Below are 23342 nucleotides of genomic sequence, written 5' to 3'. Positions count from 1 at the left end.
GTGAGCTGGCAAGGTGGATACAGAACTGGCTAGGCCATAGAAGGCAGAGAGTAGCAATGGAGGGATGCTTTTCTAATTGGAGGGCTGTGACCAGTGGTGTTCCACAGGGATCAGTGCTGGGACCTTTGCTCTTTGTAGTATATATAAATGATTTGGAGGAAAATGTAACTGGTCTGATTAGTAAGTTTGCAGACGACACAAAGGTTGGTGGAATTGCGGATAGCGATGAGGACTGTCGGAGGATACAGCAGGATTTAGATTGTCTGGAGACTTGGGCAGTGAGATGGCAGATGGAGTTTAATCCGGACAAATGTGAGGTAATGCATTTTGGAAGGTCTAATGCAGGTAGGGAATATACAGTGAATGGTAGAACCCTCAAGAGTATTGAAAGTCAAAGAGATCTAGGAGTACAGGTGCACAGGTCATTGAAAGGGGCAACACAGGTGGAGAAGGTAGTCAAGAAGGCATACGGCATGCTTGCCTTCATTGGCCGGGGCATTGAGTATAAGAATTGGCAAGTCATGTTGCAGCTGTATAGAACCTTAGTTAGGCCACACTTGGAGTATAGTGTTCAATTCTGGTCGCCACACTACCAGAAGGATGTGGAGGCTTTAGAGAGGGTGCAGAAGAGATTTACCAGAATGTTGCCTGGTATGGAGGGCATTAGCAATGAGGAGCGGTTGAATAAACTCGGTTTGTTCTCACTGGAACGAAGGCGGTTGAGGGGAGACCTGATAGAGGTATACAAAATTATGAGGGGCATAGACAGAGTGGATAGTCAGAGGCTTTTCCCCAGGGTAGAGGGGTCAATTACTAGGGGGCATAGGTTTAAGGTGAGAGGGGCAAGGTTTAGAGTAGATGTACGAGGCAAGTTTTTTACGCAGAGGGTAGTGGGTGCCTGGAACTCGCTACCGGAGGAGGTAGTGGAAGCAGGGACGATAGGGACATTTAAGGGGCATCTTGACAAATATATGAATAGGATGGGAATAGAAGGATACGGACCCAGGAAGTGTAGAAGATTGTAGTTTAGTCGGGCAGCATGGTCGGCACGGGCTTGGAGGGCCGAAGGGCCTGTTCCTGTGCTGTACATTTCTTTGTTCTTTGTTGAGAGGGCGGGACTGGGAGCACGGATTGAGGTGGAGGAGGTGGTAAAGGGGATTGGGAGCATGCAGGCGGGGAAGGCCCCGGGACCGGATGGGTTAGAACAAAGAACAAAGAAATGTACAGCACAGGAACAGGCCCTTCGGCCCTCCAAGCCCGTGCCGACCATGCTGCCCGACTAAACTACAATCTTCTACACTTCCTGGGTCCGTATCCCTCTATTCCCATCCTATTCATGTATTTGTCAAGATGCCCCTTAAATGTCACTATCGTCCCTGCTTCCACCACCTCCTCCGGTAGCGAGTTCCAGGCACCCACTACCCTCTGCGTAAAAAAACTTGCCTCGTACATCTACTCTAAACCTTGCCCCTCTCACCTTAAACCTATGCTCCCTAGTAATTGACCCGTGGTTCCATGGTTCCCGGTGGAATTTTATAGGAAATACATGGACCTACTGGCCCCGCTTTTGACGAGAACCTTTAATGAGGCCAGGGAAAGGGGGAAGTTGCCCCCGACTATGTCGGAGGCGACGATATCGTTACTCTTAAAGAAGGAAAAGGACCCGCTGCAGTGCGGGTCTTACAGGCCTATTTCCCTCCTGAACGTGGATGCTAAGCTCCTGGCCAAGGTGATGGCGACAAGGATAGAGGATTGTGTCCCGGGGGTGGTCCACGAGGATCAAACTGGGTTCGTTAAGGGGAGACAGCTGAACACGAATATACGGAGGCTGCTAGGGGTGATGATGATGCCCCCGCCGGAGGGGGAGGCGGAGATAGTGGTGGCGATGGACGCTGAGAAAGCATTTGACAGAGTGGAGTGGGACTACCTATGGGAAGTGTTGAAAAGATTTGGTTTTGGAGAGGGGTTTATTGGATGTGTACAGCTGCTTTATAGGGCCCCGGTGGCAAGTGTGATCACGAACAGGCAGAGGTCCGACTACTTCCGTCTTTATAGAGGGACAAGGCAGGGGTGTCCCCTGTCTCCGTTACGGTTTGCATTGGCAATTGAGCCGCTGGCCATAGCACTGAGGGGCTCTAGGAAGTGGAGGGGAGTACTCAGGGGAGGAGAAGAACACCGGGTATCATTGTATGCAGATGATCTATTGCTGTATGTTGCGGACCCAGTGGAGGGGATGCCTGAGATAATGTGGACACTCAGGGAGTTTGGGGAATTTTCGGGGTACAAATTGAATATGGGGAAGAGTGAGTTGTTTGTGGTGCATCCGGAGGAGCAGAGCAGGGGAATAGATGATTTACCGCTGAGGAGGGTAACAAGAGATTTCCGGTACTTAGGGATCCAGATAGCCAGGAACTGGGGAACCCTACATAGGCTTAATTTAACACGATTGGTGGAACAGATGGAGAAGAATTTTAAGAGATGGGACATGGTGTCCCTGTCACTGGTGGGCAGGGTGCAGGCGGTCAAAATGGTAGTCCTCCCGAGATTTCTTTTTGTGTTCCAGTGCCTCCCGGTGATGGTTACGAGGGCTTTTTTCAAAAAAATTGAGAAGAGTGTCATGAGCTTTGTGTGGGCTGGGAAGACCCCGAGAGTGAGGAGGGGGTTTTTGCAGCGTAGCAGTGATAGGGGGGGACTGGCACTGCCGAGCTTAAGTGATTAATATTGGGCCGCCAATATCTCAATGGTGTGTAAGAGGATGGGAGAAGGGGAGGGAGCGGCTTGGAAGAGACTGGAAATGGCGTCCTGTAAAGGAACCAGCCTACAAGCATTGGCGACGGCGGCGTTGCCGTTCTCCCCAAAGAAATACACCACAAGTCCAGTGGTGGTGGCAACGCTGAAAATTTGGGGGCAGTGGAGACGGCATAAGGGAATGACAGGTGCTTCGGCGCGGTCCCCCGATAAGAAATAATCATAGGTTTGTCCCGGGGAGAATAGATGGGGGATTTAGAACATGGCAGAGAGCAGGGATTGTGCAACTGAGGGATCTGTTCCTAGACGGGACGTTTGCGAGTCTGGGAGCGCTGACGGAAAAATACAGGTTGCCCCAGGGGAATGCATTTCGGTATATGCAATTGAGGGCTTTTGTGAGGCAACAGGTGAGGGAATTTCCGCAGCTCCCAACGCAGGAGATTCAGGATGGAGTGATTTCGGGGACATGGGTGGGGGATGGTAGGGTGTCAGATATATACAGGGAAATGAGAGACGAGGGGGAGATCATGGTGGATGAGCTGAAGGGAAAATGGGAAGAAGAGCTGGGGGAAGAGATCGAAGAGGGGCTGTGGGCAGATGCTCTACGCAGGGTAAACTCTTCATCCTCGTGTGCCAGGCTTAGCCTGATATAATTCAAGGTCTTGCACAGGGCGAACATAACCGGAGCAAGGCTCAGTAAATTTTTCGGGGTAGAGGATAGGTGCGGGAGATGCGCGAGAAGCCCAGCGAACCACACCCACATGTTTTGGTCATGCTCGGCACTGCATGGGTTCTGGGTGGGGGTGGCAAATGTGCTTTCGAAGGTGGTGGGGGTCCGGGTCGAGCCAAGCTGGGGGTTGGCTATATTCGGGGTTGCAGAAGAGCCGGGAGTGCAGGAAGCGAGAGAGGCTGATGTTTTGGCCTTTGCGTCCCTAGTAGCCCAGCGAAGGATATTGTTAATGTGGAAGGAAGCTAAACCCCCGGGCGTGGAGGCCTGGATAAACAACATGGCAGGGTTTATAAAACTGGAACGGATAAAGTTCGCACTAAGAGGTTCGGCTCAAGGGTTCACCAGGCGGTGGCAACCGTTCATTGACTATCTCGCAGAACGATAAAGGAACTGGGAAAGTAGCAGCAGCAGCAACCCAGGGGGGGGGGGGGGCTCGGGTGGGTCCTCAGGGGTGTTTTTGTATGGATATTTTTACTTGGATATGTATATTGGCTTGTTTGACTTTATTATTTGGGAGAGTTAATATTTTGTTATGGCATTTGCCATTTAGTTTATATATTATTTATTTATTTGTAAAAAACGGTCACTATTATTTTTATTGTTTTATTGTTGTAAAAGGGAAAAATCTTTGTACTGTTTTGTTTGGCCGGAAAAAATTTGAATAAAATATATATATTTTTTAAAGTTTAAAAAAGGGAGTCAGGGGCCAAGTTGGCAGCGGGCAGAGTTGGGGGGGGGGGGGGGGGGGGAAGGTGTGTAAGGATGATTTGCTGTTGCTGAAGTTGTTTTTTGTGTTTCTTTTCATTTTTGTTATGTATACATTTGAAAATGCCTCCAATAAAATGATTTTCAACAAAAATATACTAAAGGAAGCAAACTCAGGAACAAATTATAAGGGGCTGCTCCTGACAAGGGCACTGCCCAGACAAAACAAAGAGCAATGAAAACTTACAGAACAACAATCAAAATGTGATTAAAGAGGTCAATAAAGCACCCCAACATCCGCAGTGCCCGCAGGCACGGAAGGCCTCAATGATGCCCGTGGATACCATCTGCTCCCTCTCCAGGGACACCCGGCTGCGAACATAGCCACGGAAGAGGGGCAGACAGCCTGGTCGGACGACCCCTTTGGTTGCCTGCTACCTGGACGTTAAAGCCGAATTTCGTCAGGCCCAGGAGCAGGTTCACGAGGAGGTCCATAAGACATAGGAGCAGAATTGGGCCACTCGGCCCATCGAGTCTGCTCCATCATTCAATCACAGCTGACATTTTTCTCATCCTCATTATCCTGCCTTCTCCCCATAACCCCTGATTTCCTTATTAATCAAGAACCTATCTATCTCTATCTTAAAGACGCTCAGTGATATACATAAACATATGGGAAAGTCGGTATGTGCGGGAGGAACCCTTTGTACAAAGTTCTGTATTATGTTGAATTGATATGTTTATGTCTTGCTATGCGACTTTTCTTTTCTTTTTTTTGTTACGGGTGGCGGGGGGTGTTGAATGGTTGAAAATTTTTATTGAAAAATTCTGAATAAACATATTTGAAAAAAAAAAAAAAGACGCTCAGTGATTTGGCCTCCACAGCCTTCTGCGACAAAGTGTTCCCCAGATTCACTACCCACTGGCTGAAGAAATTCCTCCTCATTTCAGTTTTAAAGGATCGTCCCTTTAGTCTGAGATTGTGCCCTCAGGTTCTAGTTTTTCCTACAAGTGGAAACATCCGCTCCACGTCCACTCTATCCAGGCCTCGCAGTATCCTGTAAGTTTCAATAAGATCCCCCTCATACTTCTAAACTCCAACGAGTACAGACCCAGAATCCTCAACCTCTCCTCATACGACAAGCTCTTCATTCCAGGGATCCACGGTTGCCCATGACCTCCCCGAAATATGAACTTCTCCATTAAGGAGGCGGTTCTTCCCTTGAACAATCATAGAATTTAGTGCAGAAAGAGGCCATTTGGCCCATCGAGTCTGCACTGGCCCTTGGAAAGAGCACCCTACCCAAGCCCATGCCTCCAACCTATCCCCTCACCTCCACCTCCAACAAGGGGGAGGACCCAGCTGTAGAATATCCCCAGTCTGGGTGCAGGTCAAGGAAGGAGACCGTTAGTGGAGTGGAGGAGTTTTGGAATTGTATGTGGGCGAAATGGTAGCACAGTGGTTAGCACTGTTGCCTCACAGCTCCAGGGTCCCAGGTTTGATTCCCGGCTTGGGTCACTCTGTGCGGAGTCTGCATATTCTCAGTGTCTGCGTGGGTTTCCTCCGGGTGCTCCGGTTTCCTCCCACAAGTCCCGAAAGACGTGCTTGTTAGGTAAATTGGACAATCTGAATTCTCCGTCTGTGTACCCGAACAGGCAGCGGAGTATGGCGACTAGGAGATTTTCACTGTAACTTCATTGCAGTGTTAATGCAAGCCTACTTGTGACAAATGTTATTATTTATTATTGCAATAAACCTTGTTTGTTAATATCTACTGTCCTCTGTGCACACTCCAAACTAATTCAGATCTCATATTTAGAACAGACAGATGGGGCTGGTGCCATTAAAGAGAGTGGCTGGGGCGGAGAGTGGCACACTGGGCGCTGGCACAGAGAGCGGCACACTGGGCGCTAGCACAGAGAGCGGCACACTGGGCGCTAGCACAGAGAGCGGCACACTGGGCGCTAGCACAGAGAGCGGCACACTGGGCGCTAGCACAGAGAGCGGCACACTGGGCGCTAGCACAGAGAGCGGCACACTGGGCGCTAGCACAGAGAGCGGCACACTGGGCGCTAGCACAGAGAGCGGCACACTGGGCGCTAGCACAGAGAGCGGCACACTGGGCGCTGGCACAGTGGACGCTGGCACAGAGAGCGGCACAGTGGACGCTGGCACAGAGAGCGGCACACTGGGCGCTGGCACAGAGAGCGGCACACTGGGCGCTAGCACAGAGAGCGGCACACTGGGCGCTAGCACAGAGAGCGGCACACTGGGCGCTAGCACAGAGAGCGGCACACTGGGCGCTGGCACAGAGAGCGGCACACTGGACGCTGGCACAGTGGACGCTGGCACAGAGAGCGGCACAGTGGACGCTGGCACAGAGAGTGGCACACTGGGCGCTGGCACAGAGAGCGGCACACTGGGCGCTGGCACAGAGAGCGGCACACTGGGCGCTGGCACAGAGAGCGGCACACTGGGCACTGGCACAGAGAGCGGCACACTGGGCACTGGCACAGAGAGCGGCACACTGGGCGCTGGCACAGAGCAGCACACAGCACTGGCACAGAGAGCAGCACACTGGGCGCTGGCACAGAGAGCAGCACACTGGGCCCTGGCACAGAGAGCAGCACACTGGGCCCTGGCACAGAGAACAGCACACTGGGCGCTGGCACAGAGAACAGCACACTGGGCGCTGGCACAGAGAACAGCACACTGGGCGCTGGCACAGAGAGCAGCACACTGGGCGCTGGCACAGAGAGCAGCACACTGGGCGCTGGCACAGAGAGCAGCACACTGGGCGCTGGCACAGAGAGCAGCACACTGGGCGCTGGCACAGAGAGCAGCACACTGGGCGCTGGCACAGAGAGCAGCACACTGGGCGCTGGCACAGAGAGCAGCACACTGGGCGCTGGCACAGAGAGCAGCACACTGGGCGCTGGCACAGAGAGCAGCACACTGGGCGCTGGCACAGAGAGCAGCACACTGGGCGCTGGCACAGAGAGCAGCACACTGGGCGCTGGCACAGAGAGCAGCACACTGGGCGCTGGCACAGAGAGCAGCACACTGGGCGCTGGCACAGAGAGCAGCACACTGGGCGCTGGCACAGAGAGCAGCACACTGGGCGCTGGCACAGAGAGCAGCACACTGGGCGCTGGCACAGAGAGCAGCACACTGGGCGCTGGCACAGAGAGCAGCACACTGGGCGCTGGCACAGAGAGCAGCACACTGGGCGCTGGCACAGAGAGCAGCACACTGGGCGCTGGCACAGAGAGCAGCACACTGGGCGCTGGCACAGAGAGCAGCACACTGGGCGCTGGCACAGAGAGCAGCACACTGGGCGCTGGCACAGAGAGCAGCACACTGGGCGCTGGCACAGAGAGCAGCACACTGGGCGCTGGCACAGAGAGCAGCACACTGGGCGCTGGCACAGAGAGCAGCACACTGGGCGCTGGCACAGAGAGCAGCACACTGGGCGCTGGCACAGAGAGCAGCACACTGGGCGCTGGCACAGAGAGCAGCACACTGGGCGCTGGCACAGAGAGCGGCACACTGGGCGCTGGCACAGAGAGCGGCACACTGGGCGCTGGCACAGAGAGCGGCACACTGGGCGCTGGCACAGAGAGCGGCACACTGGGCGCTGGCACAGAGAGCGGCACACTGGGCGCTGGCACAGAGAGCGGCACACTGGGCGCTGGCACAGAGAGCAGCACACTGGGCGCTGGCACAGAGAGCAGCACACTGGGCGCTGGCACAGAGAGCAGCACACTGGGCGCTGGCACAGAGAGCAGCACACTGGGCGCTGGCACAGAGAGCAGCACACTGGGCGCTGGCACAGTGGACGCTGGCACAGAGAGCGGCACAGTGGACGCTGGCACAGAGAGCGGCACACTGGGCGCTGGCACAGAGAGCGGCACACTGGGCGCTAGCACAGAGAGCGGCACACTGGGCGCTAGCACAGAGAGCGGCACACTGGGCGCTAGCACAGAGAGCGGCACACTGGACGCTGGCACAGTGGACGCTGGCACAGAGAGCGGCACAGTGGACGCTGGCACAGAGAGTGGCACACTGGGCGCTGGCACAGAGAGCGGCACACTGGGCGCTGGCACAGAGAGCGGCACACTGGGCACTGGCACAGAGAGCGGCACACTGGGCACTGGCACAGAGAACGGCACACTGGGCGCTGGCACAGAGAGGGGCACACTGGGCGCTGGCACAGAGCAGCACACAGCACTGGCACAGAGAGCAGCACACTGGGCGCTGGCACAGAGAGCAGCACACTGGGCCCTGGCACAGAGAACAGCACACTGGGCACTGGCACAGAGAACAGCACACTGGGCACTGGCACAGAGAGCAGCAAACTGGGCGCTGGCACAGAGAGCAGCACACTGGGCGCTGGCACAGAGAGCAGCACACTGGGCGCTGGCACAGAGAGCAGCACACTGGGCGCTGGCACAGAGAGCAGCACACTGGGCGCTGGCACAGAGAGCAGCACACTGGGCGCTGGCACAGAGAGCAGCACACTGGGCGCTGGCACAGAGAGCAGCACACTGGGCGCTGGCACAGAGAGCAGCACACTGGGCGCTGGCACAGAGAGCAGCACACTGGGCGCTGGCACAGAGAGCAGCACACTGGGCGCTGGCACAGAGAGCAGCACACTGGGCGCTGGCACAGAGAGCAGCACACTGGGCGCTGGCACAGAGAGCAGCACACTGGGCGCTGGCACAGAGAGCAGCACACTGGGCGCTGGCACAGAGAGCAGCACACTGGGCGCTGGCACAGAGAGCAGCACACTGGGCGCTGGCACAGAGAGCAGCACACTGGGCGCTGGCACAGAGAGCAGCACACTGGGCGCTGGCACAGAGAGCAGCACACTGGGCGCTGGCACAGAGAGCAGCACACTGGGCGCTGGCACAGAGAGCAGCACACTGGGCGCTGGCACAGAGAGCAGCACACTGGGCGCTGGCACAGAGAGCAGCACACTGGGCGCTGGCACAGAGAGCAGCACACTGGGCGCTGGCACAGAGAGCAGCACACTGGGCGCTGGCACAGAGAGCAGCACACTGGGCGCTGGCACAGAGAGCAGCACACTGGGCGCTGGCACAGAGAGCAGCACACTGGGCGCTGGCACAGAGAGCAGCACACTGGGCGCTGGCACAGAGAGCAGCACACTGGGCGCTGGCACAGAGAGCAGCACACTGGGCGCTGGCACAGAGAGCAGCACACTGGGCGCTGGCACAGAGAGCAGCACACTGGGCGCTGGCACAGAGAGCAGCACACTGGGCGCTGGCACAGAGAGCAGCACACTGGGCGCTGGCACAGAGAGCAGCACACTGGGCGCTGGCACAGAGAGCAGCACACTGGGCGCTGGCACAGAGAGCAGCACACTGGGCGCTGGCACAGAGAGCAGCACACTGGGCGCTGGCACAGAGAGCAGCACACTGGGCGCTGGCACAGAGAGCAGCACACTGGGCGCTGGCACAGAGAGCAGCACACTGGGCGCTGGCACAGAGAGCAGCACACTGGGCGCTGGCACAGAGAGCAGCACACTGGGCGCTGGCACAGAGAGCAGCACACTGGGCGCTGGCACAGAGAGCAGCACACTGGGCGCTGGCACAGAGAGCAGCACACTGGGCGCTGGCACAGAGAGCAGCACACTGGGCGCTGGCACAGAGAGCAGCACACTGGGCGCTGGCACAGAGAGCAGCACACTGGGCGCTGGCACAGAGAGCAGCACACTGGGCGCTGGCACAGAGAGCAGCACACTGGGCGCTGGCACAGAGAGCAGCACACTGGGCGCTGGCACAGAGAGCAGCACACTGGGCGCTGGCACAGAGAGCAGCACACTGGGCGCTGGCACAGAGAGCAGCACACTGGGCGCTGGCACAGAGAGCAGCACACTGGGCGCTGGCACAGAGAGCAGCACACTGGGCGCTGGCACAGAGAGCAGCACACTGGGCGCTGGCACAGAGAGCAGCACACTGGGCGCTGGCACAGAGAGCAGCACACTGGGCGCTGGCACAGAGAGCAGCACACTGGGCACTGGCACAGAGAGCGGCACACTGGACAGGGCTAAACGCCCCAGGCCCAGTTTGGATGGGGTGGAGGAAGCAAGCCCCGCCCGAGCCCCTCCCCGCCCCTCCCCGCCCCTCACCTCACCTCACCTCACCTCCAGTCCGCTCAGGCACACGGCTACCTCCTGTCAGAGTGTCGAGCAGGCCCCGGGCTGCACAGTTGGAACCCCCAGCGCGCGTGCGCGAGACCGCAGCCGTTTGTTTTGAAGCGCCGCGAGCGACCAACGGACGTCCGCCCCGCGGAAGCTGATTGGCTGCCGGGGCTGGCGCGAACCCCTCCCCCTGCCCCCCCAAGAGGCGGGGCTCCGCGGCCCGCCAACAACAACAACTGGCGGGATTGTCAGGCTTCCCGCTTTAGCACCACAAACAGTGGCAGGCCGCTCGGCCCGTCTAACCTGCGCCGCCATTCGCGGCCGCTCAGACATGACGAAGTAGGGTCGAAAGGGGGAAGAACAGGTAAGGACGCGAAACCAATGGCTTCTTATTTCAATGCACGTAGCACTCAGCCCAAAATAAAGGCACGAATTAAGATGAAAGCAAATTATCGGGAATGCTGGAACCAAACAATGGCAGCAGGACTGACAGGTTAAAGGTGGGAGCTAAACATTCTAGGGTATGTGACCTTGGCAGGAAGGAGGGTGGTGGGGCTGGGCAGGGTAGTGGCAAATGGAATTCGGGTGACACTCTTTGGGAAGACCAACAAGGCAAGGGAGTACACAATGAACGGTAGGACGCTAGTGGGATCTTGGGGTGCAGGACATAGATCCCTGAAGACAGCAGGAGAGGTGGTTAAGGTATATGAGGGGGTGGAAGGGAGGAGGAGAAAGAGGAAAGCTGGAAAGTCCCAAAAAGGGAACAATGTGGGTGCGAGGGGGGTAACCCACCCCGATCACAAGGCAGTTTACCCCCCCCCCAATCACAAGGCAACCAAAGTCAACGGGAGGGGTGGGGAGGACACAAGAGGGGAGGGGACAGAAGCGACCACAGGCCGAGCCTGAGGGTGGCAAAATATACATAAAGTAAATTAAAGGAAGGACAGGATAAACCTTTCTGTATAATGCAATAAACTAACACGGCAAAAAATGTATATAACTGTTGATAATTGTGGAAAATGGCAATAAAAAGATTTTCCAAAAAAAAGAATGCATATGGGATACATGCATTTATTAGTCGGGGCACAGAATAAAGTAAGAAATCTTATAACACCAGATTAAAGTCCAACAGGTTAGGGCAGCACGGTGGTGCAGTGGTTAGCACTGCTGCCTCAAGACGCTGAGGTCCCAGGTTCGATCCCGGCTCTGGGTAACTTGTCAGTGTGTAGTTTGCGCATTCTCCCCATGTCTGCGTGGGTCTCGCCTCCACAACCCAAAAATGTGCAGGGTAGGTGGATTGGTCACACTTAAATTGCTCCTTAATTGGAAGAAATTAATTGGGTAACTTTAAACTTTTTTAAAAAGAGTCCATCAGCCTTTATTTGGAATCACGAGCTTTAGGAGCATAGCTCCTTCATCAGGTGACTCACAATACTCCGGAGCTATACCCCGAAAGCTTGTGATTCCACATAAACCTGTTGGGCTTTAACCTGGTGTTGTAAGACCCCTTACTGTGCCCACCCCAGTCCAACGCCGGCATCTCCACACCAGAATATCAGAGCAGGGAGGTTATGATGGAGCTGTATAAAACGTTGGTTAGGCCACAGCTAGAGCTCTGCGTGCAGATCTGGTCTGTAGGAAGGATGTGATTGCACTAGAGAGGATGCCGAGGACAGTCGCCAGAATGTTGCCTGGCTGGAGAGTCTCACCTATCGAGAGAGACTGGGATAGCCTGGGGTTCTTTTCCTTAGAGCAGAGAAAGCTGGCGATCAGGGACAAAAACGGGATTCTGGACAACTCCAGTTAGGAAACGTACAAAGTGAACCCAAAAATGTCACTATTTGGGAAACCTTTTTTTAAATTTAGAGTACCCAATTCTTTTTTTTCCAATTATGGGGCAATCTAGTATGGCCAATCCACCTAGCCTGCACATTTTTGGATCTGGGGGTGAGACCCACGCAAACACGGGGAGAATGTGCAAACTCCACATGGACAGTGATCCGGGGCTGGGTTCAAACCCGGGTCCTCGATGCCGTGAGGCAGCAGTGCTAACCACTGTGCCAGCGTACTGCCCTAACTATTTGAGAAAGTCGAGCAGTATGATGTGAGGGTGGAGGATAGTCCCCAGTACACCAAAAGAATGCGCTATTTCTTAGATGCGAATGGCATAGAAGGTGACGACCGACAAAAGATCCTTTTGACCGCTTGAGGAGCGCAACGTTCAGAATCACTAAGAGTTTGTCTTATCCAGCAGCCCCGGACTCAAACATAGAATGAACTGGTAGAATTAGTGGCAAACTACTACAGACCGAAACCATCAGTAATTCTCCAGTGCTACAGGTTTAATACAGCCCTAAGTATCCCGTAGAAAGCACCTTCACACCCCACCCACCACGTGTTCACCACTTAGCCATGGCACACAAGGATATGGCAAAACCCCAGAAATGTTAGGGACGTTTCCCCAGACGACTTTGGGGAACATTCCCAAGAGTACTATATACACGGGCCACGTGTAGTACCCTGGTCTGCAGACCACGGGTTGGGAACCACTGATCGAGATGAAACCAGTACAATAGATTCAATGGTGTGTCAAATAAAACTGTAGATACAGTAAGTGAGAGTATCGACAGCTTTTTTTTTAGTGGAGTAATAGAATGGAGAGCTTATGACAAGAACAGAAAATGAAGAGGGTTAAAATGTATGATTTGAAAAGGATTGAGTTTGGTCATGGAAGTGACTAATCTGGGGATCTTCAGGAAGCGATGGCAGCAAATTCTGGAAATAGCAAGTATATGCTGTAAATGACCACGGTAGCAAAGTAATTGCAGGCATAACATCAAAACTCTTAATGACAGTAAATGCTTTCCAGAGTGCATGTGCTTATCTGAAGGACAGTATTTACCACAGGAATTCATTAAGGCAAATACATTTCTTTGAAAGGGCAGCATGGTAGCACAAGTGATTAGCACTGTGGCTTCACAGCGCCAGGTGTTGCTCGTTTTAGCCTTAGTTTATTTGCTCTAATTCTGTCACCTTTACTCTTGAGTCGCCAGGTATCTTTCTGATACCGCCACGTGGTTCAAGTCCGTGTAATGATTAATAATCCAACACACCGCTGAGTAAGAGTTAAATCAACGCTCATTTATTATATACAGCAATTAATACTTCTACAATAATTCTACTTCTAAACTATTACCTACCACTAACAGGCCAATACTTAACTTTGGAAATGGCCCACCAGGTCAGGGAAACGAATGGCCTTTCGAATGGGTTCTGAGTCTGCGGGATTCAAAAGCTGGTACAGGTCGACAGTCAGGAGTGTCTATCTGGTAGCGATCGTTGGAGTAAAACTTACACTTTCTTTCAGCAAGGGTCTCGAAGGGTGCAGAGCGGAGAAGAAGAAGGGTCGAGTTGAACTTGGCCCCTATTCTTATAGTCCCCAGGGGCGGGCGGGCCTTGTACCTGGTTCCAAGTGATTGAACTTGGTCCCAATCACTTGGTTCGATATTCTCCAATACTGGAGCGATTCCTTGATCGAGGGATGGTCGTTTGCCTTTCTTTGTGTCAGCTCCTGCTGGCGCCGAAAGGTCTGGGTCGGCTTTGAGTTGCTAATTGTTCAATTGTTCCCGGGGACGGCTGATTAATATGCAGATGGCTGGGGTGTTGTGATGTTGATGGCTGCAGGTATCAGTTTGGTCTGGCTTCTCCAGAGACGAATACACTGTTTTACCTGCAGCTGTCTGTTTGAGTCCTGTTGGCTGATTTTCCCATCAGCCTCTTCCGTTCGCCATTTTAAATCGGGGTTTGGCCATTCTAATCGGGAGTCAGCCATTTTACATGGCTACACAGGGTCCCAGGTTCAATTCCCTGCTGTGTCACTGTCTGTGCGGAGTCTGCACATTCTCCCCGTGTCGGCGTGGGTTTCCTCCGGGTGCTTTGGTTTCCTCCCACAGTCCAAAGACGTGCAGGTTAGGTGGATTGGCCGTAATAAATTGCCCTTAGTGGCCAAAAATAAAAGGTGAGGAGGGGTTGTTGGGTTACGGGGATAGGGTGGAAGTAAGGGCTTAAGTGGGTCGGTGCAGACTCGATGGGCCGAATGGCCTCCTTCTGCACTATGTTCTATGTAGTAGGTTACTGTTTAGCTTTTTATCACTCTACATTAACTTATAGGATCAATTGTTTGTGATTATGTTTTGTCAGGAAAGTTTAGCCATGTGGGTGAGAATTCAGTATCAGCAGATGGAGTGGGTCAAGCCAAGAAGTGTGAAAAAACAAGGTATTTTGCTGGGAAATTATGCCAGGAAAATAACTGAGAACTAAGCAAATGTGACAGTCATTTCTGCTTGTACAGTTGGCAGGCGGGAGGGGAAGGCATATGAAGAGGCAGTGGTGTAGTGGTATTGTCACTGAACTAGTAAGTAATCCAGAGACCCGGACCCTGGGTTTGAACCCCACCACGACAGGTGGTGAAATTTGAATTCAATTAAAATCTAGAATTTAAAAAGTCTAATGATGATCATGAAACCAATGTTGATTGTTGTAAAAACCCATCTGGTTCACTAATGTCCTTTAGGGAAGGAAATCTGCTGCCCTTACCTGCAATTAGGGCAACACATGCTGGCGCAGCCAGCATCGTCCACATTCCCTGAACGAATATATAAAAAAACAATAAAACTCCACGATAGGATCAATGCAAAGACACTTGAACTATATCCAAGCTAAAGATATTGTGGCTGATAAAAGGGCATAAATCACAACAGAAGGAAAAGTAAGTCGACAGCATTTCAGTATCTGTTTCCCTTTATTTTTAACATGTTCACTAACATCAATTTGTATTTTTCAGAAAACTTGCAACATAGTTCAAGGTCTGCATCCAATGACTTCCTCCATTTTATACAATTTTGTACTGTCATTAGCAAGAGCACAAGCACTCTCTGTGCGGCAATGGAATTTGAGCAGTTCAGCAAAAACATTTCTGGAAGTCGAACATACTTGTTTATTGATGCCTATTGCTGGGAAGAAGGGCTTTCCAGACCTGCCTGTTGTAGTAGAAGATGAATTGGATGAACAGTTCGTCCGAGGACGTGGTCCTGGAGGTCAAGCAACCAATAAAACCAGTAACTGTGTGGTGTTGAAGCATATTCCATCTGGGATTGTAGTGAAGGTAGCTGTTTATAAAGCAGATTTGAGGCAATTTAGATATTGAAATAGCATGCTTCTTTTGTCATGTAAGTTCAAATATTCATAAACAATGAATAAATAGGTTGTCCAAGTCATTGCGTGCATTTCCTTTTCAGTGCCATCAAACCAGATCAGTAGACCAGAACAGGAAAATAGCAAGAACAATTTTGCAAGAAAAACTTGATGTCCATTACAAAGGTGAAAACAGTGAAATTATGAAGCAAAAACAAGAACAGCAATGGAAAAAACAAGAGAAGAAAAGAAAAGCAAAAGATAATTTAGAAAGAAAAAGACAATTCAAAGATATATTAGAAGTATCTTCGGATGTCACTGAAGTGAAAAAGTAACTTGGTGATTTGGTGCATGATGTTTCTTCAGTCTGACCAGCACCAAGTACATTTGGAGTAATTATGGGAAAACTAACAATGTGTTGATTTGAAAAGTAATAAATTTCTATCCAAAATGCAGATTTAAAGCATAAACAGTATCATCTTCACTGAGGAGTTAGAAATTATGTGTTCAACTCCCACTGCTAGATTTGGGAAAATGACCAATCGGATATTTCAGTTCAGTATTAAGATTGTGTTGAGGAGTTGTCTTTTGGATGTGTGGAGTAATGGGTTAATAGTTATTTTAATGGGACCATGATGTTATTGATGTAAGCATAACACCAAGAGTCAGGTGACCAAGGGGCTCCAAGATATTTGAATCATCGACAGTCACAGAGAGGTGCCTGAAGATGGGAGGGTAGCAAATGTTGTGCCCTTGTTTAAGAATGGCTGTCGGGATAAGCCTGGGAACTACAGACTGGTGAGCCTTGCTTCTGTAGTGGGTAAGTTGTTAGAAGGTATTATGAGGGACAGGATCTACAGGCATTTAGGCCAGGTAAGGGCTAATTAGGTAACGTCAGCATGGCTTTGTAAGGGGAAAGTCATGTCTCGCGAATTTTGAGTTTTTGAAAGGGTAACCAAGAAGATGGATGAGGGCAGTGCAGTCGACGTTGTCTACATGGACTTTAGCAAGGACTTTGACAAGGTACCGCATGGTAGGTTGTTGCAAAAGATTAAATCTCAATGAATCGAGGGTGAGGTAGTCAATTGGATACAAAATTGGCTTGGCGACCGAAGAGAAAGGGTGGTTGTGGAGGGTTGTTTTTCAAACTGGAGGCCGATGACCAGCGGTGTGCCTCAGTCTGCACGTTCTCCCTGTGTCTGCTTGGGTTTCCTCCGGGCGCTCCGGTTTCCTCCCACTAGTCCAAAAGACGTGGTTGTTCAGTGAATTGGACATTCTGAATTCTCCCTCTGTGTACCCGAACAGGCGTCGGAATGTGGTGACTGGGCTTTTCACAGTAACTTCATTGCAGTGTTAATGTAAGCCTACTTGTGACAATAAAGATTATTATTAAAAACAGCTTTTCCACTGTTACCAGAGTCCTGAATCACTCTCTTATAGACAACTTCATCTCTCCACATATCTTCTCCACTAAGATATGTCACTACAGTCCATATGCTTCACCCAATGTCTATGTATTTATATTGTGTATTTATCGTATGTTCTATGTTTTTCATGTATGGAATGATAGGAGAAATCCAAGAAGGCAACAAACCATTCTGGTTTATAGTGTCGGAAGTCCATGGTAACAGAACCGAATTTAAACCAAACAGCAGAGCAGTAGTCACACACAGTCTTAGCGGACAAATTGGACTGGCTTCACAATGGGCTTAAGGAAATAAAAATATAACCATCTAACAAGGGCCAAGAGTCAGATATCAAGGATCAACTTTTAGGCTGAAGATAAAGTAATTAATGAAACTCGTTATATCTCAGAACCAGCAAAGGTCTCTGCTCAGCAGGACGGTGTGTCTAAGCCTTGGTCTTCTACAGAAGGCCGATGAGGTATCAGTAGAGGAGAGCAAAGCAATATTCACGACTCAATTTCCAAAGTTGGGTAGAGGACTGACAGACTTTGAAACAGCAATAACACCTGAACAAAGATAATTGCAGCACAGGAACAGGCCCTTCAGCCCTCCAAGCCTGCGCCGACCATGCTGCCCGTCTGAACCCCCTACCATTGGAAAAAAATGAATCGGGTACTCTAAATTTATTTTTTAAATAAATAAATTGCACTTTTTTTGTACTGGGGTAAATTTGCTATCTGATCAATCTATTACGCAATTTTTAAAAAAAATTATTTTTTATTTTATAAATTTAGCAGAGGCAGACAGCTTGGCATTACCGAACCAGCTGCACTATTATTGGGCAGCGAATCTGGAGAAAGTGAGGGGGTGGTGGGAACGAGAGGGGTTAGGATGGAGGAAGAGTCCATTGTGGTCATCCTAACTTGAAGGTGGTTTGTGGAGGAGCATTGTCAAGTGACACTTAAACCCGAAACACTTCTTCAGTGTTTCCCTCCCTACCCCCTCTAACCAAAAAAAAACGCTGTAAAGATCAAGAGGAAGGCTCAAGGTCAGGTAGAAGTAGAAAGAAGTTGAACCGTGACGCCACAGCCTGCAGGTAAGGGATTGGCTGGTGACTGGTAAGTAGTTTTTCTTTTATTTCCCCTCAGGTGTTGCTGAGTGAGTGCTTGCTGAGAAGGGGAGTGAATAACAGGTAAGCTTTTTTTTAATCTAGAGGGGATGGCAGGGAAGGTAGTGAAATGTTCCTCCTGCAGAATGTTTGAGGTGAGGGACGCCGACTGTGCCTGCTGATTTCATCTGTGGGAAGTGCACCCATCTCCAGCTCCTCAGAAACCGCGTTAGGGAACTGGAGCTGGATGATCATTCGGGAGGCAGAGGTGGTCATAGATTGAAGCTTCAGGGATGTAGTTACTCCGAAGAATAAAGATAGATGGGTGATGGTGAGAGGGGCTGGGAGGAAGCAGTCAGTACAGGGATCCCCTGTGGTCGTTCCCCTTAGTAACAAGTATACCGCTTTGGATACTGTTGGGGGGGGGGGGGGAGACTTACCAGGGGTAAGCCATGGGGTGCAGGTCTCTGGCACAGAGTCTGTCCCTGTTGCTCAGAAGGGGAGAGGAGTAGAGCATTAGTCATTGGAGACTCCATAGTTTAGGGGGATAGATAGGAGATTCTGTGGGAATGAGAGAGACTCGCGGTTGGTGTGTTGCCTCCCAGGTGCCAGGGTGCGTGATGTCTCTGATCGTGTTTTTGGGATCCTTGAGGGGGAGCAGCCCCAAGTCGTGGTCCACATAGGTACCAACGACATAGGTAGGAAAAGGGATAGGGATGTAAGGCAGGAATTCAGGGAGCTAGGGTGGAAACTTAGATCTAGGACAAACAGAGTTATTATATCTGGGTTGTTACCTGTGCCACGTGATAGCGAGACGAGGAATAGGGAGAGAGGAGTTGAACACGTGGCTACAGGGATGGTGCAGGAGGGAGGGTTTCAGACTTCTGGATAATTGGGGCTCATTCTGGGGCCGGTGGGACCTCTACAAACGGGATGGTCTACACCTGGACACGAGGGGTACCAATATCCTGGGGGGGGGAAATTTGCTAATGCTCTTCGGGAGGGTTTAAACTAGTTCAGCAGGGGCTTGGGAACCTGAATTGTAGCTCCAGTATACAGGAGGTTCAGAGTAGTGAGGTCATGAGAAAGGTTTTAAAGTTGCAGGAGTGTACCGGCAGGCAGGAAGGTGGTTTAAAGTGTGTCTTCTTCAATGCCAGGAGCATCCGGAATAAGGTGGGTGAACTTGCAGCATGGGTTGGTACCTGGGACTTCGATGTTGTGGCCATTTTGGAGACATGGATAGAGCAGGGACAGGAATGGTTGTTGCAGGTGCTGGGGTTTAGATATTTCAGTATGCTCAGGGAAGGTGGTAAAAGAGGGGGAGGGGTGGCATTGTTAGTCAAGGACAGTATTACGGTGGCAGAAAGGTCGTTTGATGAGGACTCGTCGATTGAGGTAGTATGGGCTGAGGTTAGAAACAGGAAAGGAGAGGTCACCCTGTTAGGGGTTTTCTATAGGCCTCCGAAAAATTCCAGAGATGTAGAGGAAAGGATTGCAAAGATGATTCTGGATAGGAGCGAAAGCAACAGGGTAGTTGTTATGGGGGACTTTAACTTTCCAAATATTGACTGGAAACGCTATAGTTCGAGTACTTTGGTCAAAAACGAACCCATCTAATGTGTGCAGGAGGGTTTCCTGACACAGTATGTAGATAGGCCAACGAGAGGCGAGGCCGTCTTGGATTTGGTACTGAGTAATGAACCAGGACAGGTGTTAGATTTGGAGGTAGATGAGCACTTTGGTGATAGTGACCACAATTCGATTACGTTTACTTTAGTGATGGAAAGGGATAGGTATATACCGCAGGGCAAGAGTTATATCTGGGGGAAAGGCAATTATGATGCGATGAGGCAAGACTTAGGATGCATCAGATGGAGAGGAAAACTGCAGGGGATGGGCACAATGGAAATGTGGTGCTTGTTCAAGGAACAGCGACTGCGTGTCCTTGATAAGTATGTACCTGTCAGGCAGGGAGGAAGTGGTCGAGCAAGGGAACCGTGGTTTACTAAGGCAGTCGAAACACTTGTCAAGAGGAAGAAGGAGGCTTATGTAAAGATGAGACATGAAGGTTCAGTAAGGGCGCTCGAGAGTTACAAGTTAGCTAGGAAGGACCTAAAGAGAGAGGTATGAAGAGCCAGGAGGGGACATGAGAAGTCTTTGGCAGGTAGGATCAAGGATAACCCTAAAGCTTTCTATAGATATGTCAGGAATAAAAGAATGACGAGGGTAAGAGTAGGGCCAGTCAAGGACAGTAGTGGGAAATTGTGCTTGGAGTCCGAGGAGATAGGAGAGGTGCTAAATTAATATTTTTCGTCAGTATTCACACAGGAAAAAGGCAATGTTGTCGAGGAGAATACTGAGATTCAGGCTACTAGACTAGAAGGGCTTGAGGTTCATAAGGAGGAGGTGTTAACAATTCTGGAAAGGGTGAAAATAGATAAGTCCCCTTGGCAGGATGGGATTTATCCTAGGATTCTCTGGGGAGGAGATTGCTGAGCCTATGGCTTTGATCTTTAAGTCATCTTTGTCAACAGGAATAGTGCCAGAAGACTGGAGGATAGCAAATGTTGTACCCTTGTTCAAGAAGGGGAGTAGAGACAACCCCAGTAACTGTAGACCAGTGAGCCTTCTGTTGTGGGCAAAATCGTGGAAAGGTTTATAAGAGATAGGGTGTATAATCATCTGGAAAGGAATAATTTGATTAGACATAGTCAACACGGTTTCGTGAAGGGTAAGTCGTGCCTCACAAACCTTATTGATTTCTTTGAGAAGGTGACCAAACAGGTGGATGAGGGTAAAGCAGTTGATGTGGTGTATATGGATTTCAGTAAAGCGTTTGATAAGGTTCCCCACGGTAGGCTACTGCAGAAAATACGGAGGCATGGGATTCAGGGGGATTTAGCAGTTTGGATCAGAAATTGGCTAGCTGAAGAGGACAAAGGGTGGTGGTTGATGGGAAATGTTCAGACTGGAGTCCAGTTACTAGTGGTGTACCACAAGGATCTGTTTTGGGGCCACTGCTGTTTGTCATTTTTATAAATGACCTGGAGGAGGGCGTAGAAGGATGGGTAAGAAATTTGCAGACGATACTAAAGTCGGTGGTGTTGTCGATAGTGTGGAAGGATGTAGCAGGTTACAGAGGGATATAGATAAGCTGCAGAGCTGGGCTGAGAGGTGGCAAATGGAGTTTAATGTAGAGAAGTGTGAGGTGATTCACTTTGGAAGGAATAACAGGAATGCGGAATATTTGGCTAATGGTAAAGTTCTTGAAAGTGTGGATGAGCAGAGGGATCTAGGTGTCCATGTACATAGATCCCTGAAAGTTGCCACCCAGGTTGATAGGGTTGTGAAGAAGGCCTATGGAGTGTTGGCCTTTATTGGTAGAGGGATTGAGTTCCGGAGTCGGGAGGTCATGTTGCAGCTGTACAGAACTCTGGTACGGCCACATTTGGAGTATTGCGTACAGTTCTGGTCACCGCATTATAGGAAGGACGTGGAGGCTTTGGAGCGGGTGCAGAGGAGATTTACCAGGATGTTGCCTGGTATGGAGGGAAAATCTTATGAGGAAAGGCTGATGGACTTGAGGTTGTTTTCGTTGGAGAGAAGAGGGTTAAGAGGAGACTTAATAGAGGCATACAAAATGATCAGGGGGTTGGATAGGGTGGACAGTGAGAGCCTTCTCCCGCGGATGGATATGGCTGGCACGAGGGGACATAACTTTAAACTGAGGGGTAATAGATATAGGACAGAGGTCAGAGGTAGGTTCTTTACGCAAAGAGTAGTGAGGCCGTGGAATGCCCTACCTGCCACAGTAGTGAACTCGCCAACATTGAGGGCATTTAAAAGTTTATTGGATAAACATATGGATGATAATGGCATAGTGTAGGTTAGATGGCTTTTGTTTCGGTGCAACATCGTGGGCCGAAGGGCCTGTACTGCGCTGTATTGTTCTATGTTCTATGACACTAAAGTCGGTGGAGTTGTGGACAGTGCGGAAGGATGTTACAAGTTGCAGAGGGACATAGATAAGCTGCAGCGCTGGGCTGAGAGGTGGCAAATGGAGTTTAATGCAGAAAAGTGTGAGGTGATTCATTTTGGAAGGAATAACAGGAAGACAGAGTACTACGCTAATGGTAAGATTCTTGGCAGTGTGGATGAGCAGAGAGATCTCGGTGTCCATGTACATAGATCCCTGAAAGTTGCCACCCAGGTTGAGAGGGTTGTTAAGAAGGCGTACGGTGTGTTAGCTTTTATTGGTAGAGGGATTGAGTTTCGGAGCCATGAGGCCATGTTGCAGCTGTACAAAACTCTGGTGCGGCCGCATTTGGAGTATTGCGTGCAATTCTGATCACCGCATAATAGGAAGGATGTGGAAGCATTGGAAAGGGTGCAGAGGAGATTTACCAGAATGTTGCCTGGTATGGAGGGAAGATCTTATGAGGGAAGGCTGAGGGACTTGAGGCTGTTTTTGTTAAAGAGAAGAAGGTTAAGAGGTGACTTAATTGAGGCATACAAGATGATCAGAGAATTGGATAGGTTGGACAGTGGGAGCCTTTTTCCTCGGATGGTGATGTCTAGCACGAGGGGACATCGCTTTAAATTGAGGGGAGACAGATATAAGACAGATGTCAGAGGTAGGTTTTTTACTCAGAGAGTAGTAAGGGTGTGGAATGCCCTGCCTGCAACAGTAGTGGACTCGCCAACACTAAGGACATTCAAATGGTCATTGGATAGACATGGAGATAAGGGAATAGTGGAGATGGGCTTTAGAGTGGTTTCACAGGTCGGCACAACATCGAGGGCCGAAGGGCCTGTAAACACGAAGACAAAGCCAGCCGCCTGCTGGCTCATCAGCTGAGAAAGCAGCAGCCATGAGGGAAATAGCACAGATTAGGGACAGCAAAGGCAACCTAGTAGTGGTGCCAGAAAAGGTCAATGAGGCATTTGAGACCTTCTACCGGGGACTGTACACCCAGCAGGGGACTTGGGGATGAAACAGTTCCTCGATGGACTAGACATGCCAGTCGTGGGGGAAGATAGAAAACGGGGGCTGGAAGCTCCATTAGAACTGGGAGAGATTGGGTCGGCACGATGGCGCAGTGATTAGCATAGGTGTGGCGCTGAGGACCCAGGTTCGAATCCCAGCCCAGGATCACTGTCCTTGTGGAGTTTGCACATTCTGTGTCTGCGTGGGTTTCACCCCCACAACCCAAAGATGTGCAGGGTAGGTGGAATGGCCATGCCAAAATTGCCCCTTAATTGGACAAAAAAAATTAATTGGGCACTCT

At 50.8% G+C, this 23342-nt stretch overlaps 2 protein-coding genes across 7 annotated transcripts in view; one reads left to right on the top strand and one right to left on the bottom strand.

Moving 5' to 3' along the window:
- The window catches only part of LOC140428264 (M-phase phosphoprotein 9), a 266696-nt gene extending 256225 nt beyond the window's left edge, over positions 1 to 10471 (bottom strand). The window contains exon 1 of one of the 6 annotated variants that reach the window (XM_072514583.1): positions 10351 to 10471. The gene's annotated coding sequence lies outside the window, so the exon portion shown is untranslated. Of the gene's footprint in view, positions 1 to 10340 lie in introns of all 6 variants that reach the window. The other 5 variants (XM_072514911.1, XM_072514834.1, XM_072514671.1 and 2 more) reach the window with 5 other exon arrangements.
- A 60-nt stretch (positions 10472 to 10531) lies between these two features.
- Positions 10532 to 16953, top strand: mtrfr (mitochondrial translation release factor in rescue). The gene is made up of 3 exons (XM_072515118.1): positions 10532 to 10711; positions 15191 to 15511; positions 15645 to 16953. Exons 2-3 carry the CDS (start codon positions 15224 to 15226, stop codon positions 15873 to 15875), a joined length of 519 nt encoding a protein of 172 aa, XP_072371219.1. The 5' UTR covers positions 10532 to 10711; positions 15191 to 15223; the 3' UTR covers positions 15876 to 16953.
- Positions 16954 to 23342: the final 6389 nt, after the last annotated feature.

Source organism: Scyliorhinus torazame, chromosome 1 (genome assembly GCF_047496885.1).
Source record: "Scyliorhinus torazame isolate Kashiwa2021f chromosome 1, sScyTor2.1, whole genome shotgun sequence".
Taxonomy (NCBI): domain Eukaryota; kingdom Metazoa; phylum Chordata; class Chondrichthyes; order Carcharhiniformes; family Scyliorhinidae; genus Scyliorhinus; species Scyliorhinus torazame.
The sequence above is the reverse complement of the archived record's forward strand: the minus strand, read 5'-3'. Positions and strand labels throughout refer to the sequence as shown.

What these genes read in the sequence shown, in the direction of transcription:
- mtrfr (XM_072515118.1), top strand. Translation starts at nt 15,224, where the DNA reads ATGACTTCCTCCATTTTATACAATTTTGTACTGTCATTAGCAAGAGCA. An exon ending in CATCTGGGATTGTAGTGAAG is followed by an intron (nt 15,512 to 15,644) that starts GTAGCTGTTTAT and finishes TTTCCTTTTCAG; the next exon opens with TGCCATCAAACCAGATCAGT.